Below are 25,142 nucleotides of genomic sequence, written 5' to 3'. Positions count from 1 at the left end.
CCTAAGTGTGCACGCATTAGGAGTTCCTCAGAATAGAAAGAATACCATTCCCAGTGATAATCTTGCACAATAATTGTATCTTAAATTCAGTGCTGAAGGCACCTTAAGCTATGCCTAAGGTATGGAAAATGTGGAGGCTTATTACTTGGTGGATGTGCATTGGTTATGCTGCAGAACATATACAGATTATTATGGCATTTATATACCATAGGATTGAGTCCGGATAATCAGCTTTCCCAGAATGTGGTTCAGGACGCAAAGCTGCTTCACTGGAATGGCCGATACAAACCATGGAGGTCCTCCTGCTCACACTATAAGCTTTGGGAAAAATGGTTTATTCCTGACCCCACTGGGAAATTTCGGATCCACCGCATCTAAGTAGATATTGTCTTGTTTCTAAGCATTAATACTTGATGTCTTCTCAAATAAATTTTGTTTAATTTAAACTTTAGAAAATTCTTTTTCTACAGCAACACTCCAGTGGACCGGAATGTAGTCAGTAGATCTTTTGGGGTCTATTGGAATCTGTCACACATCGGGGCTTTTTGCTTTCATTACAGGGGCTGTCTCACTTTTTAAAAAAATGTATAACCTGTCCTAAAAGTTATGTTCACAAAAAAATCTATCCTTTTGTCAATCTACACAGCTGAAGTGCTTAACATTCCAGTTTAGTCCCTACTCTTTGTAGTCTTCGGGAATGTGCTACCAACAAGCTCAATAATTGGCTGCTCATTATGCTAATCAGCGGCTGGATTTCCTGCTTTTCTTAATTTAGTTTATAAATTACGTTAGGTAACCTCTTGAATATACATACAGAGACTAGGGGGAATGCCAGTATGAGCTCATGAATGGATTTTATAATTTATTTATTATGAGAAATTTGTGATGGTAGCTTCTTTCTCTGGATCCCCTTTGAAGTTTTTTTGTATTGAGTTAAAATCAATGCATGGAAACACTAGTGCCTAATATAGGAACTTTTATTAACCAATCTCCAATGCATTATCCTTTCAGATCCCAATTAGGGAGACAGACGCAATTCAGTACATGAAAAGGGAGTGCAAGGTTTATTCCTGTACCTTGAAGCAGGGGGTGAATCCTCTCCATTACTACTCTCTACCAGTTGATGAACTGGTTTATATCATGCAAACCAAGACGTAAATGAGATCTACCATCAGGCATGGATACAGCAGGCACTGTGACTGTGGTAATCTTATATTTGTTATCTGTGCCCTACTTCCTTCTAAAATCAACTTAAAATGATGCCAAGTCTGAAGGGCTACTGGGGTTGTTGCCAGAGCCCCTCTCTGCTGTAGCGTCACAGGCTGTAACACTGCATGATCACATCTCTCCCCTCTCTGTCTGATGTAATCTCATGGCAGCAGAGGAATTTTCAACACACAGATGGAGGGAAAGTGCTCCTTGCACAAAGTAAGCTACAGTACAGAGGGGCTATGATCATGCACTGCAGAGTCCTTTTGTCTCAATAGCATGTTGATTTTAAGAGGAAGGAGGCCCCCAATAACAAATATCGGAAGATATACAAGAAGAAAACCCGCCCTTATATGGCTTATAAAAAGCACTGCCATTTGGAAGGGGAGGGTGAAAAAAAAATATGCTTGGAAATGTAGGCCTAAATCAGGCTGGTAAATAGGGTTAATCATTTTAAGGCAGGAATTACATAGGCACGTCAAAAAAAAATCTAAAAGCAAAATTAGGGTTAGAGATGGGTATTGTATGTTTCCTGGTGAGAATTCTAAGGAAGTCTCCGGGAGGTGTAAAAATTGAAGAAACATTATTGATAAGAAGCTGGCAACAGCAGTGGATACCTGGGGAGAGCACCAGTACATGTACATGTACCAAGAAGATACATTTGAGTATATATAAGTAGTCATTTACTTTCTGTTTATGTGCAAAGAAGTGATGAACACACAAGATTTTGCTGTCCTTTTCATATTTAATTCAAGTAAATGAAACCATATAGCATGTAGGCCAAGGGGCCCGTCATTTCCAATCTGTTAGTTACTTTTGCTTTCTTTTTTTTTTGCTTCAAGACAAATCACAAATTTATATAAAAAAAAAAAAAATAGACCTGAACCATAACAGTTTGTGTACATCATATTACATAGCATATCAAACAAGGAAACTGCCAGTCACAAGGAAAAATAAACATAATTCAAATGATATAATGATACTCTACTGCTGTCAAACATAGCACCATGATGAATCGTAAAGAATGACCCGTATTGGACATCTGCCAAATCTTGTCTTGGTAGGATTCGAAAGGTATTTTTTCAGCAAATAAAAGTTTATTCTTTGAAATTTTGACAGAATTAGTCGCTCAGCCTACAAAAACTTAATTTAAATGTGAGCTAAAAAGAAGTCCCACAAAATAAAGTCTGGAGGTTTCCGCTTATGGCTCTGTACCTTGTACAGATATGGTGGTCTGGTGGTCATAACAGCCAGCCAGTGGGGGTGCCATGTGATGGACCAGTTTGGGCCATTATTATTAAAGCCTTGGACCAACTCCACCGCCCCCACCCCTCCCCAAGTAGCACACAACTATTTTGGCCTTACTGAAAAAAAAAAAAAGATATATATATATATAACAATTTCTATAACTAAGCCACTCCCAAAACTCATGACAGTCAAGTAGAAATGTTGGTCTAGATGAAACTTTGAGAAAGTCCTTTGATATGGAGATCCCTTCACCCTGGTCTCAGGTCCTGTAAGCCAACTGGGTGGAGCAAGGGGTCAGCCATGACAGGCACTGCCACAGGTGAATAGGATTGCTGTAGGAGGGGGAGTATACATTTTTGTTTGCATAGCCCCCCCCAATAATTACATTAAAAAATGTTTTTAAAGCCCTAACCATTGTGCTCCCTTCAAGACAGTTTGAGTCCAAGTCATTCAGAGCAACTTATTTCAACTGATAGATTAGGAATTCATTTCTAGGTTTAGTGTTCCTTTTAAAGGGAACCGGTCACCATAAAAATGCAGTATAGTGTGTGTGCAGCATGTTATAAAAGCTGGAGGAGCTGAGCAGATTGATTGATAGTTTTTCAGGAAAAGATTTTGTACATTGGGATGGTTCTTTTAGAGATTGTGAGCTACCTCTTTATGGTTGTGCTTGCTTGTTAGCTGTCAAACCTAATATGGCCACCTCCTTGACTTGAGCATAGCAATATAGATGAAAATAAATTAAAGATAAAGTTATACTGGATCTTTTCCCACAAAACAATACATCAATCTGCACAGCTACCTCTGCTCTATACATGGTGGCCAAAGACCAGACAGCACTTTAATGGAGACAGGTTTTCTTTCAATATTGCAGAATGTGTACGAACTACAACAAAGTACAACCACCTCATTGTAACATTAGTTATACTGTCTCTTGTATGTGCTGAAACTTCATAAAGGAGTAAAAAAAAAAAGCTGTGACCTCAGATTTACAGAAGAAAAGTTGTTAAAAAAGAACTGGAATTGTGACATCATTTGAACTTATCTAAAATTTGAGTATATCATTCACACTGCAGTCAGTCACATACCGCAACAATAAATAATTCCATCCTTGCCACTGGATCTGATTACGTCGATTCTTCAAGTATAAAAACGTAGTAAAATAATAAATTAAAATTGTCATGATCATGTTACTTCAGTCATGGAGCAATATCTATTATTTTATCTTAAAGTAGGAGTTAAAAACGTAGCTAAACTGGTGTCCAACTACTGTATAGCATACAAATAAACACATACCTGGCACTTGTCCTGGTAGGCACGGCACATTATTAATGGGCCAAGCCTCTCCTCCACAAAGCAGAAAAACTTTTTTTTTTTTTTTAAAAGAAAGTATATCCAACATTTACAGAACCACCTTTTAACCAACGCATACAAAAGGCAGCTACAACAGATAACATTTTCCCCCGAATGATACAATAAAATGCAGTTGAATAACTGCAAAAAACATCAACTATGGCATAAAAAAAGGTAAGGTACATAAAAAAATAATGTCTACGCACTAAATGGTCTAGAAAAGTTCAAATCTTTCAATATAACTACCTACTTTGAAGGTAATAGCTACTATTAATGAATACACTAGGAATAAGATCAGAGGTAAAATGAGAACAAAAAGGCATCAGTTCTACAACTGAGGTTCAGTTCTTTGTCACTGCAATAAAACTGCAGTATGCTTGCATAGCTTGGGGGATCGCTGGTCCTCAAACACTCCCATTTTCCTGCTGCTGACCATCACTATGATTAAATGTAGGCATCTGTTCAGCCACGGGCGGAGGCATCCATTGCCCATTCTCAGGTTGTCCGGGTTGTTCTGGGTTGCAGGGCGCTATATATAAACACAGAGAAAACACTTACTGTTAAAATTATATTAACAAATTTACTTCATTTGGGCCAAGTGCTGGTCCCTCCTCACAGACAATTAATACTTCAGCATCACGTAACAGCAATAATACCGTTTGGCCTTTACACAGAGAACATTGAAAAGTCATCAATAAACACAAGCTGAAAATCGCTTTGTTTTTCTACCCGAGAAAAACCTTAATAATAATAATTCCATTATTTATATAGCGCACACAGATTACGCAGCACTGCACGGAGCTTGCCAGATCAGTCCCTGTCCCCAATGCCGCTCACAATGTAATCAACCTATGTTTTGGAATGTGGGAGGAAACCCACACAAACATGGAGAGAGCATACAAACAGTTTGTAGATGTTGACCTGGACGGGACTTTAACCCAGAACCCCAGGGCTGCAACCTTCTCATCTTTATTATTAAGGCCTAATGCACACAGCCATAAAGTACGGTCGTATGCATGAGGGGTGCATAGAGGAGACACAGCAACAAAATGGCCTCTATGTAATGCTCTAAATTCTCCCATGTTGAGCACTTTATAGGAAAAAAGGTATAGAGAAATTGGGTAGAATTCCACAAATTCCAATATAATCAAGTAATCATTATGGTCCAATGATCGGCCCATCTCCTAGCTGTCCAAAAGCCACTTGAATCAAATTTTGTTTTCACATGCAGCAATAGTATGCTCATTGTATACATTACCTGCAGGGCCTGGCAAGTTACTAGTTCCACCCTCGGCACTGGGGGCATCTTCAGTGGCAGGCCCAAAAGCTGCAGTGTCATATCCAGGATCATACTTCTCCTCCTTTACTGCCTGTCTCTTGGCATCCTCTGTACAATAGAAGACAAAATGTTAATATCTCAAGTTTCTAAGAGAGAAAGGGAACATTGTCTAGAAACCAAATGTGGTAAATAAATAGATCTGCATTGTATCATAAATAGTACAGCAACCTGATACCCAATTTGACAAAACTATGCATGGTTACTTTTGCAAATATCCAAACTTGTTGTTTTCACATACCTTGCGCCAATTGCAAGTCAAACGTGTACTGCACCTCCTGAACTTCGTGGGAACCCTCAACCCCCTTCAGTTGGTCCCTCAGATCTTTTAACTTGATGTAGTGATGAACCTTGTCTTGAGCGCGAGGAAACTGTGCACACCGAGCACTTGAGGAAGGCATGACGTAACAAACCTGTACCCACAAATAGAACAGGCGAGATTACTGGCAGTCCAATCGAAATGTTTACTGGACAACCAAGCCTGGTACTTAATCTGTGCTGCTGGATATGCACAACCTCTATATTATTTTTAGTTGAAACCATTTGTCAATGCTGTGCTTTTCCTTAGTTCAAAATTGAACATTATTACAACAACATTTTGTGGTGGAATTTTTCATGCAAGAAGTCTGGCATAATTTGCATTTATCAAACGTTTTGGACATTTTGTCAATTTTCAAACTAGCCCAACTTACGGGGGGCATGGTCTCTGGAAAAGATAATGTGTGCACCACATAAAATTAAGAAGGTGTGCCATATTGTGACACTGTAGACCAACTAAAAGTAGGACTAGATAGTTGTATACTGCGCTAGATTTATCAAAGTGATAAATCTGTCACAGCAAAAGAATAGCATTCTCTAGTCTACACTGTCGCACACAGAACACATTGAAACATTGTTACATTCCCCCTTTCCATTTCAATTCTAATGAGGATATTTTTATTATTTATTTAATGGTTGTGTTCCATTCTGTCACATTCTGTATCCCTGGTTACATACATTTGTGTACGTATCTCTATATTTATTTGTTTCATGCAGATTTTTGGATAAAATGGTCATCTTTTTGTTTTGGAGTTCGATTAATGTATTAACTTGTGGTTTTGATTTGTAAAATATATAATTGTATAGTCCTACTGTGGTAGTGAAAACACTAATTTTGAAATATAACCCAAAGAGGAAAAATAATTTTTATAACCTGCTAAAACAGTCTTGTATAAGGGATTTAATTCTAGGGAGTTCTGCATCCAGATCTTCCACGTCTGAAAGAAGGACACATGTCCAACCCTTTGTCAGCTGTGGGACACATGACTAGGCTTTGGAGCTGCAGATCCAATAACAGCAGGTCTTAATCTTGATGAAAAGCCTATTAAAGATTTTTCCCATGAAAGACATTTGTGGCATATCCACAGGCTATGCCACAAACGTCTAAAAAACGTCGGCCTATTCCACTGAGAAAACCATCTCTTGGTAAAATGGAGCAGTGATGCCGCTTCTCCTAGCTCCCTGTCAGACAGACAGTCGGCAGGATTTTATGTAAGCAGTATAGAACTAAGAATGCAGTTTTCATAAATCTGATTACTTCTATGAGAGTTACGAAAAAAGTGTAGCCGAGTTTTATGCGGTTTTCATAAAATCTAGACCACAACACCGAGTCATACGTTGTATTGTCAGCGGGAACAGATAGTCACAAAAAGTGCAATAATTGTAAAAATAGTTGCATTTATCAGACATTTATGGTATATCTTATGGAAAAATCTCTTAAGCCTTCCTGAATAACCCCTTAAAATGAAATCAAAAACATAAAAAGAGAAAAATAAGTATGGATATTGTTTTATACAATGAAGATAGTGTTTCAATTGAGTATACTGACTGTATTTGTTTCAGGAATTCGGTGTGGTTGGATTCCAAATTCAAATTTTTTGATCTTGACACCAAAAATTTCTTTGCTAAAAATTTCATATATACCTGAAAGGAAGAAAAAAGTTATGTCTGAAACTTATTTAAACGCTAGACGAGAACAATACTGTAATAGCTTGCAGTGCAAGGAGAGGGGTTATCTCACATTTTCCATTAAAAGCAGCTACACGTGGTTTGTATTTTTGCAGCTTTTGTAACAGGATTCTTCCTCCTTCACGAAACTCCTTACTGAAAGAGGTTGTAGACAGAAAAGGCAATCAATATTTTGTTTTAAATATTTTTATTATCTGTGCAAAATGTTTTTATTTTTTCCCTTTAGACAGATCCCACTCACCTAGAGAGGTCCTTGCTCCCTGGAGTAGTTCTCTCCACCATGTTGGTGAAGCCAATACCGTACTTCTCGGGAAGAGCATGGTCATCTAAATGGTTTAGCTGCACATCACTGAGCCCCGACAGGAAAAGACACTTCCCTAGGAGAGTACAAGATATACATTTTACTGTATACAGAATTAATCTGAAAAATACCCATGTTAGGTATAAAACCTAAGAAATTATTACACATTTACAACATTCTTTTGTTTTTACCCAATTTCTATATTTTCCCTAATTGGCACCACAGCATCAGTATGCCACTTGAGAATGATAGCAATTATTTCTGCAAAGCTCCAGGCACCGTGGCTCTTCTGTACAGAAATCATACACCTGGGATCTCTCTGGTGAAAACAAACTACTTATATTATAGCAAGACAAAGACTACTAATAGATTGAATGCTGCATTTAATAATTCTGGAGCTTTACAAATGTTCTTTGTACTAAATAGATGAAAAATGAAATACACAAGACATATTTATATGTAATCTCCATTTTATTTCAGTATCTTATTTCCAGGAGATTCAGCTTTATCCTTTCCCAAGGACAAGTAAAGGGCTGAAGTAATGCAGCCTTCAGAAATGTCTAAGGATAGCAAACACTTTCCATTTTAAGAAATACATTCTAAGTTGTTTAGGTTTTATTTAAAGATGTTGTAAATTATAGATTTTTAACTTTTCCAACCCACACCGCACCAACAAGCACATATCCTCATGCAGGTCCAACAGATACACTACACATTCCAAAACAGTCCAAAAGCCTCCCTTCCCAAAAATACTAAGCCGCCTATATCGGGCAGTTTCATTGCAACTAGGTAAGTCATGCATTCAAGTTTCTGCCTAATAGTATAGGGCAGTGATGGCAAGCCTTTTAGCCACCGAGTTCCCAAACTACAAACAAAACCCATATATTTTTCACAAGGTGCCAATGCGACAATTTAAGCAGAAACGTATTACTCTGTGCTCTTTCGCAGGTTTGATTTGTATCAGCATCTGAGGACACCAAGAAGTTTTAGGCTCCTGGGCTGCCTGGGACTTTGAAGCAACATGAAAATTGGTTGTATAAAGTCAAGGAGGTGGAGAGTTTAACATGGAAGTCAAGCTCTACCCAATTCTGAATGGCTCCTACTCTGTAATTGACTTCAGGAGAACTGGTTAGTGTTGTAATTGATGGCTGGGCATCCAGAGACAGTGAAGGGGGCGTTCTGAGGCAGGGAGAGCTGCCTGAACTCTCCGCCTCCTCGACTTTATACAACCAATTTACATCTCACTTTAAAGTAGAATTTCTGGAAGATGCCACCACCCTGGGCCATGAAAACAAAAAACAATGATCGGGAATGTGTTCAGCTGAAAAAGCAACATATTCAGTTACCATAAATGTTTATTAAAGTGCCTTCATTTTGATTAAACACGTCTCTAGAACGGTTTTAGGAATAGCTTTGTTACGCATGGTTTTAAACACTTAGGGTAAACCCCATAAACTGAACTGTGTTACAAAATTCACATACATTAATAGGTGTCGTATCAAGTTACACATTTATCCCTAATCCACAGGATTAAAGCTGCAGGCATCCACAGGAACAATATATATACATCCTGTAAACTGTATACAGGTACCTATATGTTATACATAAACAATAACCCATTTCTAGGAAATATTCATTGTGTATGCATTAACTTACAGAAATGGTTTCCAGGACCTGGGTAGTGGTGGCCTTTGTACGCTGCCATAAGCCCGGGATTGATTCCAATCTACAAAAGATTTTAAAACACAATGAAATACCTTATAATTAATTATGCCCATATAGCTACAGAAACACCACTCCTCCATACTTACAATCACTATGTCCAAGTTAAAGGTTAAGATATCTGGCAGGGTTTTGGTCATGAGCTCAGCTTCAGACACACCATTAAATCTATCCACTTTCCTCTTCACTTTAAAAGTGTCTGTGATCTTCTCCTGCTTCCCTGACTTAGGGGTCTTCGGGGCCTTCGGGGCCTTAGGGGTTTTAGCAGCCGACTTCTTAGGTTTAGGTTCACTTTGAGCTTTGCCTCTCTTTCTTTTTCCATTGGTAGGTTCTTCTAAAAAAAGAAAAAATATTTTTAGTAGCAACAAAAAAAATATTGTACCGGTCTAGTTGCACATTATTGGAAAAACATGGCTGCTTTCTTCCAAACGCTCATTTACCTTGCATATTTCCCTGAGCAATATCTGGAGCTCCCATGGACATGTGCATATCGAGAGGTTCGTTGGCTGGCACACCCGTCATGGTGTGCAGAACTTGTGGCTCGTTGGCTGGCATCCCCGAAAATGCCTGAAGCTCATGGGCTGGAACGCCAGTAAGAGTGTGCAGGGTTCTCTGCTCATTGCCCATTTCCATGTTTGATGGACCATTCATCATTTGATGGAACGGATATGCATAGAACGCCTGGGCTTGCTGGAAGTTGTAGTAACTGGAAAACAAACAGCATTGGTTATAATCATAGAGTGTGTTCTGGTCGTATGTGTTAAAACTTCATTAAAAAAAAAGAAGTGTAATCCATGTATTTTGAGATATGTTTCTCCATAGTTATATATTGTGTTGCACATGCCTGTAGCAATGAATAGACTTCCGATCACAAGCATTATGCCAGTCTGGGGATGTAAAAGGGGTTTCCCATGTTTGTGGTGACCTAATAAAAAGTTTATATCCAACTACACAATCCTTATATTTTCTGATATCTGCAGTGGGGGCCCCACATTAGATGGAGAGGTGAGCGAAGTTACATCTTACGTGTAAAGCCAGGAGTAGTATAAGATGTAGTGGTGTGGGTTGTGTTAGGTCGGTATGATAATGACACATGCTATAAATAAGTAGACTTAGGGTGCATTCATAGGGTAGGACTTTCAATCTTTTGCTGTGGATGTGATAAGGATTTTAAGTTAATTGAAGGATAAACACGACCAGAACTATATCTGCAGTGATCACATATTCATATGCAAAATTTTGCTGTATTATTACAGAAACATGTCCATGTTCAGAGCATTACTGCAAGTGTGATATAAGATTGTCCCAAAATACCAACTGAATGTGATGATCCTCTTATTCATATCAATACTGCACAGAAGTGTAAGGTGAAAACTATGTACACAACTAAGGGTGAGGTATATTATACACTGATCTCCATACCGGCAATACTTGAGCAGCACATATCTCATATATGATCCATGTACACAGCTCATCCATAGATGTTCGGGCTTTGTAAGTAAATACATGTCTGTTATAAGTGCAATGATCCCATGCCTGTAAATTACAGCACTTCCCTAAATTGTACCACAAAAGAAATAAGTAACTGTTGCCCCCCCCCCCCCCCCCCGACATATTTGTTATTGTATTGTAGTAAATATTTGTTATTGTAATTCTCCCATCTCCAGCTGCCGATTCTCTAGGAGACAGGATTCCAGGAGATACAGCTGGTACACTGGATGGTACTGCTATCTAGAGATTGCTTGCAATGGTTGTATGGTGGAAAAGAATTGTCAGAACATTGGTGCCATTCACTTCTTCCCTCCATTCTACACAATGGCAGTATGAGCAGCGCATGCGCACTAGCGTCTATGTAAACAGTAGGCCGCTGCGGAAGCCCCCAGCACCCTGAGCACTCACCTGCCGGGATCCTGGGCCTCCATGACTGAGCGCTGAGCAGTCCGGTAACCTAAAGCCTCCGCACTCACACACCGGCAATTCTGTGCACAACTGCTCCGGGACCACCGAGCTATCCTCACACTCGAACTGTGCACAGGGGATCACACGTCACCGGCAGACCGACCAACCAGAGGCGCCCTGGGTGACACGTGACGCTGCACAGGACGGGGGGCAGGGGAATAGTGTGTGGTGGAGGGGTGTACATAACAGTGGGGGATGGGGTGCGTTATTATGGATGTGGAGAAGATATAAAATATTCAGCATAGAACTGTACAGTGTGGACTGGCTGAGCGCAGCGGTCTCCTCTGAAACTACAGGAACTAGCGTGTATATATCCACCATTCTATACAGAGACGGTATACACAACCGCACTCAATGTGAATGGAGTCATAGCCATAGAGAAAAGACTTACAGTCAGAGCAGCAGCTGCCGGCGTCCTCCTGCGTGGGGCGGTACACAGCACGCATGTACAGTGTATCATCAGGAAGTGTCCCGGCGGGTGACATCAGGACGGCTCAATATGGCCGCTGCCGCCTCCACTACTGCATCAGATAAATCCAATATTGGGGGATATTCACACAGGACAGAACAGAACGGACTGAACAGTAGTTGTATTCATCTCCATATACATGAACAGGACACAATGTTGTAGAAATGTTTGCGGTAAATCTGCTGCATGTATTATTACAGTGGGAATGTCTGTACAGAGAAAATCCACGTTGTCCAGGAGGCTCACGAATATAGAGCAGTGATGGCTAACCTATGGCACTGGTGCCAGAGGTGGCACTCAGAGCCCTTTCTGTAGGCACCCAGGCCATCACCAGAGATGACTCCAGGTATCTTCCTGCAGTCCCAGACAGCCCAGGACTTGCTGTGCACAGAGGTATTTTAAAGTGACAGCGCTACCTGGGACTATTTTCTGCTTTATTGGTGTGCTCAGGTGCTGGTATCAATGAAAACTGTGACAGAGAAGGGAATATAAATCACAAATTAAATTTCTGTGTTGGCACTTTGCGATAAATAAGCGGGTCTTTTTTGTAGTTTGGGCACTCGGTCTCTAAAAGGTTTGCCATCACTGATATAGAGGATCATTTCCTGGACCCTGGGTATATCTGGACCCAGTGCAGAGCTGCCAGATGTCATGTCCTAGAATTATCTCCAGGTTTCCGTACCATTGTCATTGTTGGAGCAACGGTGATGCCACACATGGCGTTTTGAACTAGTTTTTTAGTCTGTTCTTAAGCAGTCCGTTAAAAACCGCATGCATTTTAGGACGGACTGCTTAAAAACAGACCAAAAACGGGTTCAATACGCCATGTATGGCATCACCCTAAGGCCGGCGCCACACGTAGAGCTTTGTCTGCGCTTGCAAACGCAGACAAAGTTGCGCCCATCGGGCCTCAGCCCGATCGCGTCGGCGTTTCTATGGAAACGCCTGCGATCGGGAACGAGCCGCCAGACAAAGCGCTACGTGTGGCGCCGGCCTAAGGCCGCGGTCCCACGTACCCGTGGCCGTCCGTTCATAACGCGACGCTAGCGCACAGGGGGAGGCTCTCGGCCCGAACACACATGCGTTTCCAGGGAAACGCATGCGATCGGCTTAACAATCGCATGCGTTTCCCTTGAAACGCATGAGCGTTCGGGCCGAGGACCTCCCCTTGTGTGCTAGCGTCGCGTTATGACGGACGATTAGCGGTACGTGTGACCGCGGCCTCAGGATGCACACATAGAATTACCCCAGCTGTAATGTCACAGTTATCAGAAACCCGCAGGTTTGTGGTCTGATTTTTCTGCAGCATGGGGGAAGAGGTGCAATGATTGATTTCTGCAACAGATAAAGAACATGCGGCAGATCATATAGTGGAAAATTGTTACTGCTGAATATTTTTTTTCAGTCTACTACTCTACACTCTTACTGTACATGAACATACAGTGGTGGCAAAAAGTATTGGCACCCCTGCAATTCTGTCAGATAATACTTGTTTTCTTCCAGAAAATGATTGCAATCACAAATTCTCTGATATTGATATATTCATTTATTTTGCTTGCAGTGAAAAAACACAAAGAGAATGAAAAAAAAGTCAAATCATTGATCATTTTACACAAAACTCCAAAAATGGGCCAGACAGAAGTATTGGCACCCTTGGCCTAATACTAGGTAGCACAACCTCTTATGGCGCATTCAAAAGGCTTCAGCCTTGATCACATGTTGAAGTAACATTGTGTTTTAGCAAATGCAATGGAAACGCAATGTTACTTTAGCATGTGATCACGGTTGAAGCCTTTGGAATGCGGCAAAAACGCATAAAAAACGTGACATCGTGTGAATGCGCCCTCAAAAAGCTGTGAACACCCGCTTCCGGTAACCATCAATTAGTTTCTTACAATGCTCTGCACTGGCAAACTGCTCCATGTCCCTGAGATTTAAAGGCGCCTTCTCCAAACTGCCATTGCGCAATCTCATTGCTGGCCACTTTACAAGTCTCCAGTGCTTTCTCAAACCATTTTGTGCTTTTTGAATGTTTTGGGTCATTGTCCTGATGGAAGACACATTAAACACATTTGAAGGGCCAGAGCAAGAACACATGTATAAGGATTTCATGATTGTAGGTTCCTCTCTGTATTATTTCTACAGGGCACTATAAACGTTGGTAGTTGGTTTAGGTGACCGTGGGCCCCTTAGGAGTGATGGGCCCTAGGCTGTCACCCAATTCAGCCATATTATAATCTGCAACTGTGCTTAGGAGCTCTTACTGAAATGTTCTTCCTAGAGCAGTGATGGCAAACCTATTAGAAACCGAGCGCCCAAACTACAACCAAAACCCACATATTTTTGCGCAAAGTGCCAATTTAACAAGTGACTGATTACTCCATGCTCTTTCACAGGTTTAAATCGTATAGACTCCAGAGGACACCAATTCAGTAAAAAGGAGAAGTTCCTTGAGCTTCCTTCCAGGGTCTGGGCTGCCTGGGAGTACAAGAGGCTTTTAGTCCTGTTTGGCAAACTCTGCGTTGGAGTGGGTGCGTGGGGGCGTGGGTGCCCACAGAGAGGGCTCTGAGTGCCACCTCTGGCACCTGTGCTATCGGTTCGCCACCATTATCCTAGAGCAACTCCATTCTTGCTGGTTTACTGTAGAACTGACTAGGAATTAGTGATTAAAGGGAAGTTTGTGATTATTACACTGTTAGGAACTATTAAAGGAAGCTCCTTTCTATAGCAACTCCACTCTAGCTGGCTCACTGCTCATCTGATTAAAATGGAGTTCTTATAGGAAGACTTTTGACAAAAACTCCATTCTATGTGGCCCACTAGTGGACTGGCTATAAGAGTTGTTATAGGAAGGTTCATGGCTTCTGGGCAGACTGTAGGCTCTGTAAGGAGGTTCTCTCTAAGTTACACTATTCTAGCTGGCTCACTACTGGCTATAATGAAGTAGTTAGATCGGTCCATGAGCTTTGTGTATAGACTGGGGGTGTATTAGGCACTTACACACTTTAGCCTGAGTGATGCATCCGATTCCCATCACACCACAACGTGTGCTGGCTGGAATGTCAGCGCTTTCTCTATAGAGAGCCGAGTGGATGCAATCCGACAAAAGATAGGACATTTTCTATCTTCTGATATGCAGGTGCTTGGTCAGGTCACGATGTAGTGAAACATGGTGTGCTCCTGCAGCATGACAGGGTGCCATAGATCACAATGGTTTCCGTGATCTGGAGCAGCCACCATTACGGTTGTATGCATGGGGATGGACTTTGGATGATTTACACTGCAGGATTAGAATATGCAATATTTCAATTGATTCTGTATGTTAAAGGAGATGTACTGATGGTAGACTCTGCAAACTTACACACGCCTTTACACTAGGGGATGGCAATGTCTTTGTTATCTTCAAGAACCACCAGATTAATGTAAAAAAAAAGTCTGTATAAAAATATGCACATGAGCCACAGGCACTCCGGCTACGTCACCGAAGTGTCTCAAGGCTCAGCCGTCTGATTATGTATGCGGACCCCCAGCTCTGTACTTTGCTCCCTGTCTACAATTGATGGGTTGGACCAGGGAGCAGAGTACAAATTGAAGGCGTGCATAAATAATCAGTTGGCGGAGCCAAGAGGCACTCTGGGCATCTGTATCGCCTGAGGGTCATCTTAATATTTTTATAAATATTTTATACTTTTTTACACTAATGTGAAGCTTCCTTAAAGGGGTATTCCCACGAAGATAAGATTCTTATAGGATAACAAAATAACACATTCTCTAATTCACTGTTTTTAACAAAAATACAGCATTTCACAAATATACAGGCAGTTCACGGGTTACTTACAAGATAGATTTTTAGGTTTGTTATTTAAAGGGGTTGGCCCATTAAAGAAAGTTCTCAAATTTTAACCCCCTAGTGATGTTTACACAATAAGATAATATTTAACCCCCTTACTTTATCATTTTACTCAGTTTTAAAACTTGGCGATGGTCCGTGTAAAATTCCAGAGTGTGTGTGTGTGTGTGTGGGGAGAGGGGGGCTCACTTCATGGTTCCTCTAATTCTGTGTGCTGACATTGTGCTTAGATTACCAGGGTACAGGATTAACTACACTTTCATTTAACTCCCCTAAAACACACACTGTCAGCTATACTATATCTCACCTATAACACACACTGACATATCTGCTATATCATAGCTATAACACACACTTTCAGCTCTGCTATATGCCTACTTCCCCAGTAGCTTGTAGAGTAAGTCTGTGCTTGCTGGCAGGTAGTGTCTGTGTTCCAGCTCCTCTTGTAATGGAGGGGCAGAGAGCACACAGCATTGTTCAGATAGAAGAAGCTATTCATGAGAAGAATCTGCCTGCCGACCATTTGATAAAGATTTAAGATTTATCCAGGGGAAACCAAAATTGAATACACCAGGACTGATAGATAGTGGTTGGAATTATATCTGAAATGCTGTATTTTTGTTAAGAACAGCAAATATGAGAATGTGTTCTTTTGTTATTCTGAATAAAATTTATAGAGGACCTGACAACCATAAAAAAGGCACTATGAGGCACTAGTCTGTAACTAGGGGTCGTTTGTAAGTCAGGTGTCCTTAAAGGGAACCTGTCACCAGGAGACCTCGATTTTAGCCCTCCACACTTCCCCATAGAGCATTGCATGTACACTGATAAACATCAATATTACTGCCCCTCATCCGCCCTTCGTCTTCATTTGAAGATCCCCAAATTCATCTGCGCATGTGCCACACTACCTAGGGCGAGTTGTCAGAGTAGTGCGACGCATGCGCAGATGAATGCGGGGACCTTGCGGCCGGCACTGCTTCATCTGCGCATGTCTGTCCGCATAGCACAAGCGATGCTGACCGTGCAGGCGCGAGAATGCCAGACGCGGTCAGCGAGAGTTGCGGCAAGCAGGTGGGACGTGAGTAGGTGACGTCAACAGTAGGGCCGAGCAAGGGGGCGCTCAAATGAAGATGAGGGGCGGTAATATTGATTTGCACAGGTCTTTCAAAGGTAAAATATAAGTTATCTTTTTCTCTGTAAAGCCGATTCTTGCGATAAAAGATGTTTAGCAGTGTACATACAATGCTCTATGGGGAAGTGTGGAGGGCTAAAATCAAGGTCTCCTGGTGACAGGTTCCCTTTAAGTTAGGGACTGCCTGTAATTCCAACCTGTCTCTATCTGTCCTGGTATTTCCAATTTTGGTTGCACCAGGATATGATTGTGAACCTTGATCTTCTGACTATGGTCGGCTTCTTCTCATAGCTTCTCTTGTCTGCACATTGCTATGCTCTCTGCCTCCTACCCCTCCCCACTGCATTACAAGACCAGCTCAGACAAGCAGCATTCATGGACTTGCTCTACTGTACTAGCTACAGACAGATAAGGTCTTTATATATTTATAGGTAAGTTAGCAGAGCGTGACATTGTGTTTTATATACATTTCATCATCTCTGAAATGTCTCATCAGTAGAATGTTCAGAAGCTAAATAAAAGTGTAGATAAACCCTGGACCCTGATAATCACTTTGTCAGCACACAGCATCTCATAGCACAGATGAATCATAATGTGTCTGCTTAGTTAGTCCCCGCCCGCTCTGTGGATTTATACACTTGCCCGTCTAGGGAATGATAGGACCAAACATAACAATATACAGTAACTGACTAAAATTGTAAAGTAAGGGGTTAAAATTATCTTTATCGTGTAAACAGGAGTAGGGGAATAGATTTTAAGAACTGTCTTTCATGGCAAATCCCCTTTAAGATAACAAAGCCATTGCCATCCCCTATGTGAAGGATGAGCATGCAAGTTTGGACAGTCTACCATCAGTACATCTCCTAAACATACAGAATTTGTAGCAATAATTGAAATATTGCAGATTGTAGTCCTGCAATGTAAATCATTTCATGCTGCAGGATTTTCATGGGTTTTGTATAAACTCCATCCATATGTTATTCTGGCTACCTGTGAGCCAGGAGGTCTTTGTCATCTGTGTATAAACCCCTCTTGCTTCAGTTGTCACAATTTGAGGCTAGCCATGTCCATTCAGCCCCTCAGTAAGCAGTCCCATGTAAAATACATCATTCTTTTTATCCCTTCAGCCCCTCAAACACAGTCCTATGTAAAATACATCATTCCTTTTATCACTTCAGCCCCCCAAACACGAAGTCCCATGTGAACTACATCAGACTACAGGTACAGTGGCTCAGCATATAGTAAAAGACAACACCCCAACATACTGCTTCTTGTAACATCCCCCACTGTTGCCCCTTCAGCCCTCTAACATAAAGTCCCATGTAAACTCTCTCCCGTCTCAGGACTAGCTGCTTTGTGTTGTGTTATAGGAGGCCCCGCCCCTTCCCGTGACATCATCTCTAGCAGGAGCAGTTCCTTCCTGGTTGTGTGTGTGCCCGGGGACAAGGTGAGCCGGGAGCCTCTGCCTGTGTACTGATAGTGGAGGGCTCCCCCGATATACTTAGGTTTTTCTGTATGAATGAGATGTGGAGCTGAAGGACAGTGTTCACATTAGGTGTGAGACGACTGCATACACGTGCGTTATAGTTACAATGAGGGCTACTGTTTATGTGTATTTCCTCGTTTCCACTGTGAAAAGAGCTTATTCTGTGCAAACCTATGTTCTATTGTAAAGCAGTAATTTCACTCCGGAAAAAACATATTATAATATAGGTTGGAGATGACATAAACACCTCCCAAATAGCCCTGTGTGGGACTGATCAGTGCCACATGAGAAGAAACATGCCCTAAGGCAGTGATGGCGAACCTTTTAGCCGCCGAGTGCCCAAGTGCATCCCAAAACCCCCCTTATTTATTGCGAGGTGCCAACCAAAACTAAAAAGCAGTAATTTATTGCTCCCTGTACCCTGTACGTTTGATCATATTGGCCTCCTGAGGACAAGATGGGAAATTTGTATCATTTTAGCTTCTTTCCAGTGTCCCTCTGTACTCAGAGAATCGTTGGGCCAGTAGGAAATCCTCCAAAGATAATTCTGCCCTGTCTACTCATTCTCCCTCTTCCCACATTCCCAAATAGCGAAGTAAGTATCACTTAAAAGATGCTGCTTTCAGCCATATATTAAAGTTGCTTGGAACTGCAGGAAGATTCTTTGAGTCCTGTTTGGTGTGCTGGGGTGATGGCCCGGGTGCCCACAAAAAGGGCTCTGAGTGCCGCCTCTGGCACCCGTGCCATAGGTTCGCCACCACTGCCCTAAGGGCTCATTCAGACGTCGTGTTTAGTCCATGTTGTATCCTCATCTGTTTTTTTTCCCGTCCTTAAAAAAAAAAAAAAAAAAATGGGTTTCTAAAATATACATTTGAGAAAAGTGTGTGCCGTCATTTTTTTTTTTTTTTTTGCAGATCTATTGACTTGTATGGAGGTCTGTGGTTCATACGTGCATGCTGCATTTTTTTTTTCTCAGTCTGCGCATACATATAAAAAACGGATGGCATACGGACTTCAAAAACGGCTTCTGAATGAGCCCTTACATGGACACAATAGGAATGAGACCTCTACCAGCCTGAGCTCACAATCCTCAAGCCAAGGCGTACATTACTGACACTGTGTAGGCATCAGATCCTTCAGGCTCTGCTCTAGATTTTTTTTTCCCTTACCCTGACATTGTCCATAGAATAACCTGGGACAGTAAACCACCAGACTATAAAGACCTATGATGGTTTAGTATTAAAAATTACCCAACGGGCTCCCTTAAAACTAATGCAATCCACCTATGTAATGGGTTGCAAGTATCATGGTGATGCCTAAAGGTCATGACATAACCTGGTAAGGACCAGTTCACATCTCTGATGGGTCTTCTGTAGAGATGAGCAGACCTGAAGGTTTGGCTTGTTCACCCGGAAATATTGGTGGCCAATGCAGCAAATTGGCTCCACTAGCACCTAGCCATTACTATGATGGTCCATGGGAAGCCCATTGGGTCTGCTCATCTCCAGTCTCCTGGTTTTGACTTACATTATCTGAAGGAAATAACTTGATTGGTTGAACCATAGATCAGGTATAAGTGCTTACAGAGGTGAGGTATCATGGAAAGACTTGCATCTGTGCTGTGTGCTCGACCTCTCCTAGTTTTGGGTGACAATAAGGATGGCACCACACTTGCCCTGTCCTGCACCACGGACTGTGCAGGGTCTTGCTTCACTGACCAAACCCACTCCTCGGCTTGGTACGCCAGGCATCATATTGATAAATGATGCTTGGAGTCCCTACTTCCTGGCTAAATAGCAGCACAGACCGTGTAATGATTAGTGTGCTTAGTCTGCTCTGCTTCATATCACCAAGCAGGAAGTGCATCATACCTCAATACGGTGCTCAGATTCTAGTTGCCTGGAGTAGGTTTGGACCATAAATCGGACCCTGCATGGTCCGTGATCCACAGAACAAACTCAACAAGTGTGTAGCTTCCCTAACTGAAGGAAATACTTGAACAATTACTAGAAATAGTAATATGTAATATTACTATTATGTTCAAGTTCTTCACCTACTGTGTGTAAAACAAAACAAAAATAGAAAAAAAAGCAGCACAGCTTTTGTATTAAAGGACAAAACCCATAAAGTCCAGGAAATTATGCAGCACTCTGGGCTAAAATGAAAACTGTGGTGGTTTATTCATCCATGCAGCTGTGTTTCAAGGTTGTGTTCAGCTGAAACAGCCCCCAGGAAGAAGATGTTGTACATCCAGCTTGCAACTCCTTGCAATCTCATATTGATAACCTATAATAGCTTATCCATATCTTTTGGCAGTAGCTGCGGCTTCGTAGACAAAGTTGCTGTAGCTGCACGCTGAAGACTGCCTGGTAGGATGGAACTGAAGAGGTTACTGAGGTGTGGAGTAGCCGTAGCTCCCGCTTCACGACATAGCTACTCCATGACCCACTTCTAATATTTTAGATAGTTTTATCAAATTAAGCATAGGGCTCCATACATTACAGGAATCTTATTTGGTAGATCCGTGATGATAGGTTTCTTTTAAATGATGCTGTGGGGTCCATAGTGTTAATTGAGGCCAGGGCCCCTGGGGCTAATTTGCATATTTTTAAAAGCTTTTTTGGTAATAACATGGGCATAAGAAGCTAAAAGAAGGGCAGAACCTTCCAGAGGGGCACACACCAGTGTATGCCAGTGTGCTTGGTTTACAGTCCTTCATCCAGGGGGTAGATTTTCGTAAAAATTCTTGGTTTTACTGAATTTTCCTCCATATTGGGCTCTCAACATTTTGAAGTATTAACTGTAACATCCACTAATATGCTCTCTGTTCCTTCATTAGGAGCCGTCCTAACAAAATGCCTGCAGGAGTCACCTGGCCTCAGTACCTGAAGATGTTGAGTGCTACGATTGTGTCTATGCTGGCAGGGGCAGAAGTAGTACATCAATACTACAAGCCAGATCTTGTGAGAATACATTAAATTGCTTGCGTTTCTGAGAGTTACAATTGTTGGTTATTTTAGATGAGTTGGATAAGATAGATGTATATGGAGATAGATATAGATAGCACAACGTTTTTATGTATATCAAATGCTCTACATTTAAAGGTCTTATCCACTTTCCGCAAGTAATTGATATGCTTTGTGTAAGGGAAAGTTACACAATTTTCCAATCTACTTTCTGGATCAATTCCTCATGGTTTTCTAGACCTCTGCTTGCTGTGCTGCTATAGAAAGCTTCTGTTTACTTCCAGTACATACAAATATGTCCATGGTGTTGTGATGGATGCGCAGGAACCATTATCACAGAGCTCTGATTAGTCTCTCTGATAACTGCTCCTGCACCTGTGTGACATCACAAGAACATGGACAGATTTTATCCACTGGAATTAAACAGATACGCTTTCTATAGCAGGGCAGCAAGCACAGATCTTGAAATATCTGAGGAATTGATATAGAAAGTATATTTACACTAAATATAATTTATTTGCTGAAAGTGGACAACCCCCTTAAGTGCATGAATTTGCTAATATCGGATAGCTTTTAGAAAAATATTGCATACGTCTATTATCATCTTTTTGATCTGATGTGTATTTATCAAAATATCCCCCATTTCAAGTTTTTTATTTTTTGCACACATTTCAATCTTTGGGGATTTAATTGCCATCTGTCACCAAATTTGAAAACCTCATAGGTTAGATCAATGTTTCTTGGGGAATCTGAAGCTGCAATAAAAAAAAATAGTTGCCTCCTAACTCCATAGGAGTTAATGGAGCCTGGAGTCCCTCTGGCTCATTTGCACAATTTTTAAAGCCCTTTTTTTTTCTTAAAAACAAAGGCATAGGAAGCTAAAAGAACAGCAGATCCTGCCAGAGGGGGCACACACCAGTATGTCTGAAAGTTTGGTTTACAATCCTTGATCTGCAGATGTCCTTCATACAAATACTAATATACGGTATAATGAAGGTAGCAAGATGATATTCATGGGTCATTTGGTGCATGTTTTGATCACCCCTAATTGTTTAACCACTTAAAAAGGACTATACCACCTGTGTCAAGCATGTCTGTGATTATAATTCTGTAATTTATAACATAAATACTTACATTATTTGTGTCCATTGTGCTATTTACAGGCAGTCCCCGGGTTACATACAAGATAGGGTCTGGAGGTTTGTTCTTAAGTTGAATTTGTATGTAAGTCGAAACTGTATATTTTATAATGGAAGTTCTAGACAATTTTTTTTCTTTTGCCCCAGTGACAATTGGAGTTTCAAAATTTTTGGTGTAATTGGACCAAGAATTATCAATAAAGCTTCATTACAGACATCTTACAGCTGATCATTGCAGTCTGGGACTATAGTAAAGCATCCAGAGAGCTTCACCAGAGGTCACAGTTGGCAGAGGGGTCCGTCTGTAACTATGGGTTGTCTGTAAGTCGGGTGTCCTTAAGTAGGGGACCGCCTGTACAAGAAATTACCATTTTAATGCTTATGCTAATGACCAGTTGGTGCACCAAGGGGAGCCTTTCCTGCCTGGATCACTCCCCTCTTCTATCAGGGTCACCCAGTACTTCTCACATGACAAATCTACTTGGAAGCACGGCAAAGGTCCTTTAAACCTCTCTGAGAGCCTTATTATGAATTATTATTCTGACTCTCTACATAGCCATGTGCCCTGTAATGAAAGCCATTATAAAAACACCCATGTCAGATTATAAATGGAAATTGTTGGGGTATATGCACTCTAGACAGATTTGTGCATCTGTCACGTTTATTTATATGAGACTTGCAGAAAGCTGATAAATCTGGTGCATTTGGCCTTTCCATGCCCTCACTACTTGTGTTTTTTTTTTCTTTTAAATGGAAATTATGTGATATAAACAACATATGTTGTGTGTTGCAGAGTGTACCTGAGACTCCACCAAAACCCGGAGAACTGAAGACAGAACTTCTTGGGTTGCAGCCAAAGAAAGGAAATCCACCATCAAGCTAGCGCTACGCCCTTAATAAAAGACTATTCTTCATATGCGTCTTATTCTAGTGAAGCCTCTCTAAATAAGCAGAGTCCATTTTTGCTGTATAGAACTGCTGGTCACGCAGTGAGTGTACAGAGAGAAGAATTATGTTGCGTTTGGGACAAGAAAAGTATGCAACTACAGGCATTTTGCGACTAAAGGACACCAGACTCTGCCACCTGTGACCTATGATGAAGCTCTGGATGCTTGTAATTTACTGAACTTTTGCCTCAGACTGCAATGATCAACATAAGAGTTGTCAAAGGTGTCTCCAATGAAGCTTTATTGTTAACCCTTGCTCCCATGACAGCCCAAAATTATGAAAATTGTATTGTCATAAGGACAAAAAAAAATATTTAATGTGGAGTTACACTTACAAAATATGAAAGTTCTGATAAACAAATTACTTACAAATTCAACTGTCACCATAATTTAAACAAAATTTATTTATTCCATATTATAAGCTTCATGTGCACATGAAAAAAAAGAGAAAAAAATGCAGAAACCAAAAATAATCTGTTGGCTAATGTTAGGAGGCTAAAGGACCTGGGATGCTGTCACTCTAATCACATGACATAAATGGAGCACAATGTAAACAAGCTGACAATATTTCGTATAAGTAAATAAAGGTTTATGTTGTTGAATATTAGCAGATGCTCCCTAAGTACAAGGAAGCAGGGCAGTGGTTTCTAAATAGTGAAGAGTTGTTCACTGGCAGCCTGAGAGAGAGAAGAGTCACAGCCTGCAGATATCAGTCAGAAAAGCTAATTTGCATATCGGAAAAACGGCTGTAATTAATGTACAGTGTCTCACTGGCTGCTAATTTTAGGTGATATAGGGAGGACTTGTAACTCTTTATTGTTATTCAGGGTGGGAAAATCCTTGTGACAGGTTCTTTAGATTTGTTAAAGACCTATCTTGTATGTAACCCTACCACCGCCTGTATAAGAAACTTCCTGGACAGATCCTACTACATGCATATTGAGAGATGCAGAATATAAGTGCTGCCAAGGGGACTTTTTAATGCCCAACTACATGAAAAATACATCACAATATTTTATACAGATGCTTGTTCCTTGCTTGTGAAATTTTGTGATGATTTTTAATTTCCTGGTACTCACAGTATAACGCAGGTCTCAGAGTTCTTTTTCTGACCACAGTGGTGGTGTACAAGTCAGTTGCTGCTCCATGCATTTTCGTTCCCCACCTTTAAACCCATAATGTTCGTATTTTTCGGTGTACAGAGCTGTGTGAGGGCTTATTTTCTGCATTTGTATTACTCAGTGATGGTATTTATTATTCCATTCTATCTACTGGAAAGCTGGAGATAAATTCCAAATGTGGGGAAATTGGTAAAAAAACCGTGTTTGCATCACTTCCTTGTGGGCTCCATTTTTTACAACTTTCACTTTGCGCACCAAATGATAATTTATACTTTATTCTTTAGTTTGGTACGAACATGGTGATACCAAGCCGTTGCGCTGGCTTTCATGCAACAGAAATCGCATCTCAGTGTATTATCGTCGGACACTCCGCAGGTCGTGTACTCTAGACAACCTAGGTTTAAAGTACCCTGGGGGGTCGGAAAAATAGTAAAAAGAAAAAAAAAATTTAAAAGTTAAAAATGATATATAAAGAAACCTAAAAATTCTAATCCCCTTCCTTTCCCGAGGAGTCCTATAAATAAACAGTAAAAATCATAACCAAGTAAGGTATCGCCGCATCCCAAAATGCCTGATCTATCAAAATATAATAATGGTTTTTCATGGTATTTAATCCTGTAACGGAAAATAGCGCCCAAAGTCGAAGATGCCACTTTTTTTTTTGCATTTTTGAAAAATATTTAAAAATTCATTAAAAAGTGCTGGAAAGGCCGTACAGTCCTAAAAATAGAAGCATTGAAAACGTCATTAAAAGTCACAAAAATGACACCTCCCACACAAATACCTATACAAATTTGGTATCCCTGTGATCACACCGACCCAAAGAATAAAGTAGACATGTCACATGGGGCACACAGAGAAAGATGAAAATACTAGCCCACTGGAAATTGCGTT

The 25,142-nt window shown here is 40.9% G+C and overlaps 3 protein-coding genes across 7 annotated transcripts in view; 2 read left to right on the top strand and 1 right to left on the bottom strand.

The window, feature by feature from the left end:
• GLT8D2 (glycosyltransferase 8 domain containing 2) overlaps positions 1-446 on the top strand; it is a 28,391-nt gene extending 27,945 nt beyond the window's left edge. The window contains exon 11 of the mRNA XM_072146435.1: positions 212-446. Coding sequence (XP_072002536.1) covers positions 212-378 — 167 coding nt within the window. The 3' untranslated portion in view covers positions 379-446. The remainder of the gene's footprint in view (positions 1-211) is intronic.
• Positions 447-2,632: 2,186 nt separating this feature from the next.
• Positions 2,633-11,668, bottom strand: TDG (thymine DNA glycosylase). Of its 2 annotated transcripts, none has more exons than XM_072146426.1 (10): positions 11,527-11,668; positions 9,617-9,882; positions 9,266-9,510; positions 9,111-9,180; positions 7,395-7,530; positions 7,206-7,288; positions 7,014-7,108; positions 5,388-5,559; positions 5,069-5,197; positions 2,633-4,339 (listed from the first exon to the last, which is right to left on the bottom strand). In XM_072146426.1, exons 2-10 carry the CDS (start codon positions 9,828-9,830, stop codon positions 4,215-4,217), a joined length of 1,269 nt encoding a protein of 422 aa, XP_072002527.1. In that variant the 5' UTR covers positions 9,831-9,882; positions 11,527-11,668; the 3' UTR covers positions 2,633-4,214. The 2 variants fall into 2 exon arrangements, with proteins under 2 accessions (XP_072002527.1, XP_072002526.1); XM_072146425.1 differs by lacking the exon at positions 11,527-11,668 and adding an exon at positions 11,076-11,249.
• Positions 11,049-23,821, top strand: UQCC6 (ubiquinol-cytochrome c reductase complex assembly factor 6). 4 transcript variants are annotated; one of them, XM_072146427.1, is made up of 4 exons: positions 11,102-11,119; positions 17,960-18,036; positions 20,915-21,038; positions 22,974-23,821. In XM_072146427.1, exons 3-4 carry the CDS (start codon positions 20,931-20,933, stop codon positions 23,061-23,063), a joined length of 198 nt encoding a protein of 65 aa, XP_072002528.1. In that variant the 5' UTR covers positions 11,102-11,119; positions 17,960-18,036; positions 20,915-20,930; the 3' UTR covers positions 23,064-23,821. The 4 variants fall into 4 exon arrangements, with proteins under 4 accessions (XP_072002529.1, XP_072002528.1, XP_072002530.1 ...); XM_072146428.1 differs by lacking the exon at positions 17,960-18,036 and having other exon boundaries at positions 11,049-11,119; XM_072146429.1 differs by lacking the exons at positions 11,102-11,119; positions 17,960-18,036 and adding an exon at positions 18,990-19,009.
• Positions 23,822-25,142: the final 1,321 nt, after the last annotated feature.

Source organism: Engystomops pustulosus, chromosome 4 (genome assembly GCF_040894005.1).
Source record: "Engystomops pustulosus chromosome 4, aEngPut4.maternal, whole genome shotgun sequence".
NCBI classification, from domain to species: domain Eukaryota; kingdom Metazoa; phylum Chordata; class Amphibia; order Anura; family Leptodactylidae; genus Engystomops; species Engystomops pustulosus.
This window is presented reverse-complemented; position numbering and strand designations above follow the sequence as displayed.